Source organism: Mycteria americana, chromosome 1 (assembly GCF_035582795.1).
Source record: "Mycteria americana isolate JAX WOST 10 ecotype Jacksonville Zoo and Gardens chromosome 1, USCA_MyAme_1.0, whole genome shotgun sequence".
NCBI classification, from domain to species: domain Eukaryota; kingdom Metazoa; phylum Chordata; class Aves; order Ciconiiformes; family Ciconiidae; genus Mycteria; species Mycteria americana.
The window spans coordinates 134,919,688-134,932,445 of record NC_134365.1 but is presented as its reverse complement, the minus strand read 5'-3'; the positions used below and the strand labels follow the sequence as shown (position 1 = coordinate 134,932,445).

Below are 12,758 nucleotides of genomic sequence, written 5' to 3'. Positions count from 1 at the left end.
AGAAAGGCTTAGAGCCATTTTGCAAGCACACTTCTGAGCATTGGTTATCAGTTTGAAAGTTACGTTTGCAGCATTGCCTATCAGAGACTCCAGATCTTTTAAAGTCTTCTGTAGCTTCCAAAGCAAAATGGAAGTATTGATCATCCTAACACAATTTGTAATTCTGGGTTTTTTTGTAATTAGGTGTTGTTATATTTGTAGTTGAAGGAGTATATTAAAAAAAATGGGGACTATTTAGAGAGATGACTGTGGTAAAAGTTTTCGTTTGCTATTGCTAATTAGGGCCAGAATCATTTGAGCTGTTGTTCTTGAAGTGTATCAGAAAGCACTTTCCTATCCAGAGACAAATTTCTCATGGCATGTATTTTAAGTCCACAAATCTTAAAAAAAAGAAAAAAGAAAAGAAAGAAAGAAAGACAAAACAAAGAAAGAAGGGCTTTTCTTTTAAAGATATGCAAGTTATGTTTGGATGGTGATGGTTTGTGAAACACTTTAAAAATTCTTTCCCATGATGTCTTTTTCTTAGGGTATGTACATTAAATCAACATATGATGGTCTCCATGTAATTACTGGAACAACAGAAAATGTAAGTATTGTTGATACTGTATGTTCAGGCCTGGAAGCCTTTTTGACCTTACCTGTGGTTTATGCTTTCCCTTTCCTATAGACTACATTTTGCTTGCAAAAGTGTGCTAGTTGGCTGTTGAGGACCAATAGCATGTTGGACAGCAGAAACGCTTGTGCTTGTTTACCTCAGAATTGGAAGAGTTGTTCCCAGTTGAGGACCAGGGGAATCAGTTTTGATTTGTTCTTGGAAGACACCTAAAATGCTGCAGTTGGTCAAGATAGGAAGTAGCCGTCTTGGAGTTACCTTGCTCTGTGAATAAAAGATAAATGTCTTTATTATGTATAGGCTGATATGCTGGAGTTTGCTGCAGTATTAGACAAACAGCTTTTATATTTTCCATCTATCAAGCTTTATTTTGTAATAAATAAATGCATGGAAATTAGGACATCCCTTCACGTTGACAAGTAACCATACATTTCTGCATGAACTTCTGAGTAATGCTTATAGAAAGGAACACTTATTATCGGTGTACTAATTCTCACTGAAGGTATTAAACAGCAAGCAAAACATAATAGACTGCTTTTCAACTGCCTTTGAAATACAACGTCCTTTCCTTGTACACCGTATTTAGAGAACTGGCTGTCTGTTAGGAAGTGAGCAAAATGATCATTTTGGGAGGAAAGGCTTCTATCCATAATATTCAATGAACATGGAACAAGCCACTAAACAACACTGAACTGTTCCATAATGGTTTAGGCAATTCCTTTCAAACATTTTGATGACATTTTCTTAAAATGAAGCTGTCAGAAATGTTTGTTTTATCCTGCTACTGTGTCATACTGTGGAAAGTGCAAACTACCTACACGGTATTTACAGCTGCTGCCTCTGATGTGCAGTGAGGTTCTGTTACCATCTCAATAAAATAGGAATATTATTTTCATCCCTTCATAGGAACTGCAATCTGATAGCCTTTCTTTCTTTCTTCTTCTGCTGTGGGCAGGATATCCACGGGTTATACCCAATAGATAATACCTGTTGTAGAACTTCTGTGAATGCCACCTGTCTCAGAATAAGGAAAACATAAGGAATTTCAACCTTGAAATCAAAATTCTAGGGAATCAGACCTACAGCTACAGATATTGTCAATGAAATTAGCAAAACCAAACAAAAACAACAGAGCCATAGTTGAGCTTAATCTAGAAAACATATGAAAGAAAGAGGATGGTTTTTACAGTTGAATTTCTCTCAGATTAAAAAAGGAACCATTTCTCTCCATGACTTACTAATATTGGATTTAATTTCCCAGAGGCAAAGATAAAAATAAAATCTTAATGCATTCCCTCAAAACTCTTATCTTTTGTGATTCATGAATATAATTTAAAGCCATGTCAGGAAGATTCAGTCGTGATGACTTTTCTGCTTTCGTTACTAACTCTTTCACTCACTGTAACACCCTGGAGGTGCTCACAGCAGACCGAGAAACTGTAGTCTGCTATCTAGGGAAAAACCTGTTGTATGTTAAAGCGTTTGTGAAAATGAATAACGCCTTAGAGAAAGTAAGTTGTCTCCTGCTTTTAAACACACAGTTGCTAGCTCCTTCCTTTAACAACAACGACAAAAAAACCAAAACCAGGTATGATTCTGATAGATGGGAGGAGAAACATGTAAGCAGCATGGCCACTGCAAGGTCATGATGGTGCAGATGTGATCTGACCTGTTGATGTTGACATGTTGACTATTTGTGATACAATTTAACTTCTAGGAAACAGTAAGAATCCAAATTCTCTTCCCTTTGAACAAAATTCTGTGGCTGCCTTCTTCCCAATCGTGCTCCTCCAAGTGAGACATTGGCACAACTTTTTGTCTGATACTTCCCTGAAAGATCACAGAGAAGCACTTGTCTTTTTAATAAACACAGTAGCATGGCAGTGCTAGCCACATTAATGTAACATAGTAGTTTTTGTAACCACAGTTCTGCTTTTTCTGTTTGCCATTCGAGGTGTTTGATGTCCAGCTACAAAGCCCGTTAGAGTTTGGATCTTGCTGTTCAGCATTAGGAGTCATCTCTCTCACATCAGCCCTTCGGTTCAAAGCAGCTGAGCTCTGAAACTTGAACTGTGAGAGAGCAAGGTTCCTCACAGGTCACTGCCCCATAAGACCTTCTCTCTGGTGGTCCTGTAGCATTAGAGCAAGCTGAACTTTCTGGTTCACATCTTCTCTCTTTTGTTTGGAAGTAACAAATCTAAAGGGTGTATTGGTCCAGCAAGAGATTATGGCTTTCTTGTTGAGTAGCCCTTTGAGACCATGTTGGAGAGATTCTTTTAATTCACAAAATGAATGTATTCTTCAAATAAGGCCATTTTGTAATTTGGTGTTCCAATAGGAGAGAGTATTTTCTAAAGTAATAGCATGCAGTGCGTCTCCAGCAGGAGACGTGTAACTTTGAAGGGGGTACTCCCAGTGTCCCCACTTACTGTGCACTGGTCGAGTTTGCGGGTTGCCCTTAGATCTCAGGGAAGAGAGGCCTTTCAGAAGAAGTAACATGAAAATCTCCACTCTGGGCATGCAATAAATGTGCTCCAGGGGGTCTAAACTGGTCTTTCAGACACTGTGGGTATACTGGGGGAATGGGACAAAGACAACATTTAGCCTAAAGGACAAACCTAAATCTATTCTGAAAAACAAATCCTAAGCAGATTCTGAATACCTTGTAATGTATCAATGTGTGAGCCTCAGTGACAGGTACTTCCATCTGTTGTTCCACTCCCTGTTGAACCGAATTACCAGCTAATGAAGATATATCTGTGATGTGACACACTTTGTTCCTCCTAGTAGGACTTCTTGAATGGATGTTTTGCTTAATGTTCAGCGTATACATCTAAAAAAAGAAAGAGCTCATCAATTCTCCTCTGTTTTTCTTAAATAATGATGATAAAAGATACTATTTCTTTGCAGCAAGGTCTATATTCTTTACTTGGGAGGAAAAAGTGCTAAGGAACAAGAGTTGCAACCTCTTCGTAAGACCACAGCCTTGAGACTCCAGGATAAATGATTTTTACCTCACCTTGCAATGTGTTTGAGGCATAATTGCAATGAGTTTTTTTAAAGGAGACTTTTCCAATTTGAAGATTCTCAGACCATATTTACTGGCTTGGCAAACTGCTACACAAAATACATGTTTTGTCAAGATTTAAGCTGCAAGTGCTAAAGTCAATACAGGAGAACATTTGTATCATAATGCAGTCCTGTAGAGTTCAAGGGTAATGACACAAGATTCACTTGCATTGACATTTTGAAAGTCTTAGGTGTAACTACATCTGAGCTAAAATAGCAGTATTACATAGGAGAATTATAAAGATTGTTAGAGGTATGAATGAGTAAGTGTGAGTAGTGAAATGGCAGGCAGAAGATAGATCATGATCACCAGTGTTAAAATTTTTCCCCAAGTCACTCAGCCAACATCTTTAATGCTGAAATAGTGCCAAAAAGTCAGGGCTGCTGTTCTTTATGTAGGTAAAATTACACTTTTACCAGCCCAGCTTGATTTAGCATGTTCTGTGCAATGTCTCCTAGGACTGAGTCATGAGTGACCCTTCTTTCAGCCTCATGTTTCTCTTGGATATCTTCCATTTAAACGCTGTCCTTAACTTAGGCCATGAATTACGTGGAATTGTACTGGAAAGTCATGGCGTAGGTATGGGACATATATTTTGAATGGGGATGTGGTAGATAGGTTATTACAAACAGTCCACATTTCAGGCCTGGAGCATATTCTCTAGATGACCTGTTATCTCACCTGAAAATGAATTTGATTTCATTCCTTTCTGTAAAACTCATAGTAGCTTTTTGGAAACCTGCTCCTGAGCAACTCGTTTTTTTTCAAACTGTCAGTCTCTCACCTACCTTTAAGTTGATTAAGTGCCTTCATAGGCTGGCGGCCACAGTATTGGGAGAAAAATCATAGCATTGTCACTCTATGAAAAGCTTAAGGAGCTTATTTTCCTCTAAACATAGGGGTATTTCCCTTAGAAAACAGTTGGTCTACTATAAATATAGAAGGCAGAAGAAGGGAAAGTTTTGGGGGGATGTTGCTTTATGGGGGAGGGTTGGGGTTTTTTGTTGGGCTTTTAGGTTGGATTTTGTTGTTGTTGGGGCGTTTTTTTGAGGCAAAAGCAAAGAAGAAAACTGCTTTGCTTTTTGAAAGTGTGATCTTTGTAGGATTTTGATGCTGGTTGCATTTCTTTCACACTAATAATGACCCTGAAACTAAGTTACCATATAACTTACATGATCTTCCTGGAAAGCTGGTACCTAACCTAATCCTCTCTCCTTGTGTACTCTTTGAAGACCAGTAATTTACTGAAGTTCTCTGCAACATATTGAAACATTGTAGAATAAAAAGGCAAAATTGTGAAATTTGTCTATGAGGAATTGCCAATCAGTCTTGATAGGTTCAAAATTCAGCCAAAGATTGGCTTTCAAGGCTTAAGAGATGTCAGGCAGATTAAATCACTCTTTTGGCAGAATGAAATGAAGAAGAAAGCCTTAGGACTTGGTTACCCTTTAATAAAAATATATTCATACCTTTCTTAACATTTGATTGTATTGTGTACAATAGTACAGATTATTTTTCTCCAACAACAATGAACTGATTTATTAAATATTTCTTTAATTCTTTATTTCACTGTAGAATGTCATTATCAGTCTAACCTGATTTACATAGCTTAGCAATCATATTGCTGAAAGAGAGATGATGACCAGTAAGAACTGTATTCTTTATCATCTCTTTTATTTTAAATTCAGTCACCTGCAGATCGGTGCAAGAAAATCCATGCTGGGGATGAAGTGATTCAAGTTAACCACCAAACTGTGGTATGTATAACTATGTTCTGTGTCAATCGGAGATAGAGGTGTCATGGCACATCAGCATGTGTAGAGAAGAAATGTGTAGAAAAACGTGTATTTATAAATCATTATTTATTCTAATGTCTAAATTTTCCTTTTCTCTTCTGAAACCACATAGTTCTTAAGTTCTTAAGCTAAGCCCCTCTGAGTATCACTGGAGGTATCAAGTTAGGCTAAATAGCTGTGGCTTGGCAGATATGTTAGGGTGTTTTCTGCTTACCCATGCTCTGTTAATAAACAGTTGGTTTTAGTGTAATAGAAGGTTTGGGTTGAAGGGATGCAGGGAGTTGAAACTGTTGTGCCCTTGTGGGTTTAAGGTCAAGATTGCTTCCTGGAAGCTGGAAAACTTACTACTTTCCAAACCTACTGGAATGTGTAGAACATGGTTTTTGAGAACAAAAGCATGTAAAATTCCCATAGTATGCCTAGGGCCTTTAGTTTAATTTAAATACAGATTTTTAAACTTGGAAAGTTAAGATGAAACAAATCTTTCAGATATGATAGGCAAGAAGACTAACACCATGCAAATTGCTCTTTGTGTGAACAGATGCATGTTAGTTCCTGGTGATTTTATTTAGGATTGGTGAACTGTTAAAATAAAATTACCTTTTCTAAGGTAAGGCTTGGTAACAGAAAAGAGCAGACTGTCATTATAGAAAGCAACTATTCTTCTTCCAAAGTATAAGGTTTCTGAAAAGTAGTGAAAGTCAGTATATGGTATAATTACATGTGTCCTTGCAAGCAATTTCACTGACAAAAAAATATCCTAGATCACCATTATTAATACAGCGGTCGTTTGTTAAAAGTGTGTTTTGTCATTCGCCATGGGGTTCCACTTCTAGCTTTAGGCCATTGTACATCATGTCAGCTCCTCTGCACAAATTAGTGTAATATTTCAGTATACCCTCCAGCTAAGTTTGATATCAATTATACTGTACATATGTGGAACTTAACTGATGAGAAGCTATCTTTTGAGCTGTGCAATGTAATTTGATAAATCTAAGCAGATCAGGGTGCATTTTAATACTTTTTTTGGCCATACAGATTCTTCATGAGTATTGTATCCCATGATTACTTACATGTACAGTTGATGACTAATTTCTTTATTTTTCTGCACTAAGAAAGCTTATGACATCAATTTAATATGAAAAACATTTTAGAACATTATTATTTTGGCTATCAAAATGTATACATATTGGAAGAAGCACATCAACTAGCATTCAGTCCTTATGCTAGCTAGTTTTTCCAACAAATTCTGATGGTGCTATATAGCAAAGTTGCCTTGTCAACTTGAAAATTTCCAATCAACTAGGTATTTATTCTAGTTTTCTTGACACACCTACACTGCATTTATTTGATGGAAAGATCAGCTTCTTACTCCTAACACTAATAATAAAAACGTTTTGACAAGCCTTAACATGAGCTTTCTTACCTAGCTGGATGGAATTTTGAATGTGGGATTTGGGCGTTTTGGCTTTTGCATCAGTAAAGCCTAGGTATTTTGATATGTACAGAAAAAAGAGTTGATTTAATTCTAGCAAAAAGGACCATAGGGAACTAAGACAAACAATTTAATTTTTCAGCAGTAACATTTAGTGTAAAGGATATGTATAGTAATAGACTAAATCACACATTTCTGTATGCTCTTGCTTTGTTGTATAAACAATGTAATTAAAATAATTGGCATCTTTGGTATTGTATGCAAGTAAATTCCTTGTATTTTAATGTCACCTTTCCACAGCAGGAGTCAGCTAGCATTCTCTTAGAAATGTGGTAGCACCTCCCATGTTACCTTTACAAAGGTGCACTTCATTCACTTTCCAATTTAGAGAGCCCAAATATTCAATCTTTTCTATAGGTATTGCAACATTTTTTAAATCTTTTTCTTTCGGCAAGAGTCTAAGTCAGTCCTTTTGTACTCTGGCCCCTGTCATAAGGAATTTACTGTCCAGTTCTAGGAGTCTGTTTTCTGGGGAGAAGAGGTATTCTTACTTACAGTGATTCTTACTTAGGAGATAAAGAATTGTGAAGATACTACATTTTGTCTTTTCTGTTTATGGAAATTTTTCACACTTCGTATACTGCTCAGCAGTTGAAAACACAGGATCTGTTTTTCAGCTTGCTCCTTGTAACTTACAATACATTATCACTCATACTGACTATAGAAATAACTATGACTAAATTTTTTAAAGATCTAACTCTAAAACTGTAGGGAATTATTGTTCACATGTAACTGTTGTTTAAGTGCTGTCTTGTAATTGGAGAATCACAATCTAAAAAAAAATCTAACTTTAAATTTATTGTACAGTTAAACCTTTTTTTTTTATTATTTTCTTCAGTTATTTCAGTGTATTCTGTTTGTCAAAGTGAAGTTAATACCTGGCTTTCAGTACTATATATTTCAAAGAATTAATATAAATATGGGGAAGAGAAATTCCACGCAATTATTTTAAAAATCCAACTTGTTAGCTAACACTTCTTAAAAGAATCACATTTTAATAATTATGAAAAGGCTGTTCTTTCAGAAAGCCCACTGGCTTTCAAAGAAGCAATGTGACAAAGTAGAAGAATAGTTAAGTGACTTATGTCACTTAATTTTATTATATGTGCCCTAATACTGGGTGTCAAATAGTTTTAAATTCTCTATTGACATCCTCTGTTTGCTTGTAGTGATGCCTAATCTTCATAGTATTTTGTTTGGCAGTGAAATCAAAGGATTTCAAGTGATTGCCCTGATCTTTTGCTATGTTGATAGAAAACATGCGTAACAGGATGTATTCCACTTGTTGCTGGCAGGGGGTCCGGAATGTAAATATCTTCTGAATTTTAAAAATAAAATAATAATAAGATTAAGCCTGAAGTCAGTCAAAAGTTAATGTTCAGAAAATTGTCCTTTAAGTTGTGGTTTATTGAGGTTAGATAGCTATGTGAATCTTCTGTGTCAGTTTTGCCTTACAGAATATAATTTTTTTTAAATAGCTCTGTAACTAAGAGGCATGGTTCCCCCATTAAATTTCAGAGGATTTAGGCACTGTCTTCCCTTAAACTTCCCTGTATATTCCATCCTTAATTCTCCTCTAAAAGCCTGTCTGTCTAAAACATTTCCAATGTAAACACAAAAAAAGTCATTCAGGCAATTCAGAATTTGCACTGTACTGCAGTGCTCATGTTTCTGCCCATATATAATTCAAGAGCGTATTTTGCCTCAAGATAGTCCTCCTTTTAACCAACTGAAAGTGCAGGAAACAATATTATTGCTTACATGAATTATTACTGTTCACAGTACTCTTTCTGGTTGCATCAGTGATAAAGCTGTAGAGAAAATAGTCCAAGCAGAAAACAGGGAGGTATAGACTCAGGATGATGTAGGTTTCTTGAATAGTAGGCTGTTCTTGTGTAATCTCCTGTGCATATTTTCTCTCTTTTGGAGGCATTTTTGGCACATTGCATATACTTCTAACACAAGTATGATATGACTTACGGATTTAATACAGGTATGATATGCCATGTGATAGACATGTGGATTCCCAAAATTTGTGTTTGTTAGCTAAAACTTGTCAGAACATACGTAAATGTGGATGATGGAAAAAATACGTTTAATTTGGCAAAAAGGTGAACATGGTTAGTTATTGATCTGTTTCATGTAGCAGCTGGTATGTTTAATGTCTTTAACACCTATTAGTTACAGTTGAAATTGGATTTTTTGGAATCATGTAGTATGTATAGAACACCTAGCTTTTATATGGCATGTTCCTTACTGTGGAAACTGCTGTGGGCTCTTGTGGGCCAAGCCAAGTCCACAGAATTTAGTTGCTGGAATTCTTTTTCTATTTACAGGACAAAAACTTTGAGGAGATTTTGCTAAAGTTCCTCTGAAACACAATGGTACATTTATAAGACCATACCTTGCTTTTTCTGCAAGGGTAAACACTTAAGAAGGGTATGATACCTTTCTAGATCCTTACCCCAACTTAATCTTTGCTTAGAAAAAGTAAGGAACAGGTTTTTAAGATTCACTGTACAATTGATGAGAAGAGTTCAACTTCTACAGAACCTCTCAAGGTTTGTGGGGAGCTGGCAAATTCCAGCTGATAGGAAATGCTGAACTTGGGGTGCACATGAATCTCTGGAGTGTATGCGTCCAAAATGGAGTTTGCAGTGGATGTCTTCTTATTTGGGGAAAAACAAAACAAAACACATATAAGCAGAAAAATGATGTTGCAAATATTTCTGTTTATTCAGTTTTTCTGCACTATTTAGCAGGATCTGTTTCAGATCCAAGCTAGGTTTTTTGAACACAGATATTTCATTTAAGGCCTTATTAACTTGGCTTTGAAGGAAACGGTATTTCTGACGAGACTCAGTGGGGAAGTGGACTGGAAGAGTATAAGGGAGGGGACAGAAGTGTCAGTCCAAGATTTTGATGTTAAATGTTTGACACCTTATACAACAACTTCTACTAACAACATCTTTCATTTAAAATAGTATTTTTATTCTCTTATGATGCCTGATTTGAACAACGAAACAGTGCAGCAAGATCATAAAAGTTCAAAAGAAATATGCCTCGTGCTCAGCTTCCTTCTATTACTGTCACGCATGTGCTTTTATGGAAGAGGAGATAGAGTAATAGCTCCCAAATCATGTTTTTAATCCTTTCCAAATCCTTGGGCTTCCTCTGTTTATAATGGTGTGAGAAATGTTACACGAATATTTAAATTCAAAGGGAGGTGGGATTTACATCTAAAAGCTTTTTAGGTCTATTCAGAAGTGTTAATGGAAGTCTTTATGGAAGTAACCTAGTTCCCTGCAGGGCTCTGTCCTGAACTCTGTACTTTGTCAGGATATGAGGACCGTACTTTGATTTTGGCAAATGTAGTCTGTCCTCCAAATTTCCTCTCAAAATTTCAGTTTAATTCTTTATTCTTACTCTACTGTCTCCGTAAGTATTGCGTAATACTGATGAAGGAACTAAATTGTCATGATCCTCTCAAAAGGAAAAATGTTTCTGTGAATTTGCAATTCCCTTTAACATGGAATTTGTGCTGAGATTATATGGTGTTATTTATTATCTCTTTTCTACATAGATGTGCAAATACACACAGAAATATATTATTTTATATGCCATATGTCAAGGAAGTGTGATATTGCAGAAATGAAATGTGTGAGGGAAGATGATCTTTTGTTTCCCCATGGTGAGTGCAAATGTTTTTACATGAGTATAAATGAAGAAGAGAAACAACTTGACAAAGTTGACAAATGCAGATGAAATATGTTGTGCTCTCCAAGAAATATTCTCCAGGGAGAAAGGATTCTCAGGTACTCTGAAGAGGAGGTAGGAGTTAGTCTTTTAAAGAGTTAGGAAAGTGCGCATGTGTGTGTATGTAGGTACATTTCATTTTAGTTTTCCACAAATATTTTTCACATGAAGTAAATATTTGGGAAAATAAAATTAACGGAGGTCATTGGCAGCAGCTCCATGGATAAAGTATCTGCTTTGAGAACTGCCCCACTCAGATTTGGAGTTTGGAGTTTGAATGGGCAAGGGCTGTCCTGCCATTTCTGCAGCACAAATGCTGGATGCTCTTGTCCATGGAATCTGTTTTCCATTGATCCCTGGGGCTTGTTAGGAGTTGATGTGTGAAACACACACCACTTGGATGAGCACAGGCTCATTTTTATGTAAATAGCATGCTGTGTCAGTGTGGGAATCCACTTGCACTTCTAACTCTGGCACCACGAATCAGCTAACAAACAAGTCATTGTCGCATCTGTGTTAGATAGAGCAGCATAAGCTTGGCCAGCCCACGCTGCTTCATGTTTCTGCCAAACTTTAAATAATTTCCTTGTGTTCATTCCACATGAAATTTTCACGCTTAACTACACACCTGTGTCACCAGCCAGTGGAATTAGTTCAGTTGCAGCAGAAAGCCACACTGTGCTGCCTTTCAGCAGCTACCTGTCTCCTAGATGATAACAGAACTTAACTATGTGAGCACTTCTACCTTACTTTAAAGTCAACCTGCTTGGCTTAGCTGAAAGCATTAAACCAGGTTGACTGTGCCCCAAAATGGAAAGGGAACACTGGCAGGGTCACTCATAAGTCACAAGTGGTTGTGGAACTTGCTCCTTACTCCCTCAGGCTTTGTGAGTGGCAGGTTTGGTCCTGCGACGTGGACACCGACATCCCACTTTCAGTGGGCTCTTTGATCTGTGCTCCAGAGCACCTGACCCTGACCCTCTGCTGCAGCTACGGTGCACTACGGTACTTGAACAATATATATCGGGCACGTTAAGCCTCGTCTGGGGGATTGGTACGCTGTTGATGGAGCTGCGTAACAGTCAAGCTCCGACAGGCTCAGATTACTGTAGGAGGCCTTTGAGGAAGTAATAGAAGAAATTGGTGCAACGGGAGATGCCCATCCTCTCATGTGACTGGGACGTGGGTTCAGTGGCCATACACTGTATTTCTAGAAGTAGTCTCTGCCAGCTGATTGCAGTCTTGGTCACCTGTTGCCATTTTCTGTGTCCCACAGCTCACTCAAAAACATAGATTCCTTTCTGTCCTGGCTGTACCCCAGAATGGGCGACTCTATTATCATTGAGTCCTGGTAGTTTACTCCTGTGATTAAATGAACATATATGAATAACCATTCAGCAGACTATTGAGTTCTTCCATTACTTTTCTTTGGAAAAAAATACGTTCTTTCATAATTGATGACATAGACTGCTCTGTACAGCACTGACTACAGTTTGGGAGGCATCAATGTCTCTGTTAGAAGCAGTGTAACTGTAGTAGGAATTTTGCTGCAGTACGAGTTGACTTTTTCTGTAGATGTTATCGGTAGGCCTTCATAGTTTCACCACTGGTGATAGCCGAGTTACTGAGTCTGTAGCTGAATCAAGTATTTCTATACAAGCTATACTTAGGACCATAGTCCTGAGGATGTATCTGCTAAGAATGGCTGCAGTATTCTGTGGAGTATTCTTGTGATCTAATTGTTAAATTCATCTTTCTGCACAGAACTTACTGGGCATTTTAACTAATTTATTTTGTACAGTTGTTCTATGTTTTGCTTTTCTTCCCATATGATAGTGTTTCTATAAAGAAGAAAAGCCCTGTAAGACATGCTGTAAATGATATTAATATTTCCAACAGAAATACTGAAAGATGATGTGCTGCCAAACACTTTGTGCATATATTCCTGATAAAAATTATTTTCATACTCTCACAGTAGTTGCTACTGACTACTAATCTTGGTACAATTTGTATTTGCAGGCAATTTAA

The 12,758-nt window shown here is 37.1% G+C and overlaps 1 protein-coding gene across 4 annotated transcripts in view; it reads left to right on the top strand.

The window, feature by feature from the left end:
* Window positions 1–12,758, top strand: part of CNKSR2 (connector enhancer of kinase suppressor of Ras 2) — a 226,669-nt gene that overhangs the window by 100,673 nt on the left and 113,238 nt on the right. For all 4 annotated transcript variants that reach the window (XM_075521356.1, XM_075521347.1, XM_075521375.1 and 1 more), the window contains exons 7-8: window positions 527–586; window positions 5,372–5,440. In XM_075521356.1, coding sequence (XP_075377471.1) covers window positions 527–586; window positions 5,372–5,440 — 129 coding nt within the window. The remainder of the gene's footprint in view (window positions 1–526; window positions 587–5,371; window positions 5,441–12,758) is intronic.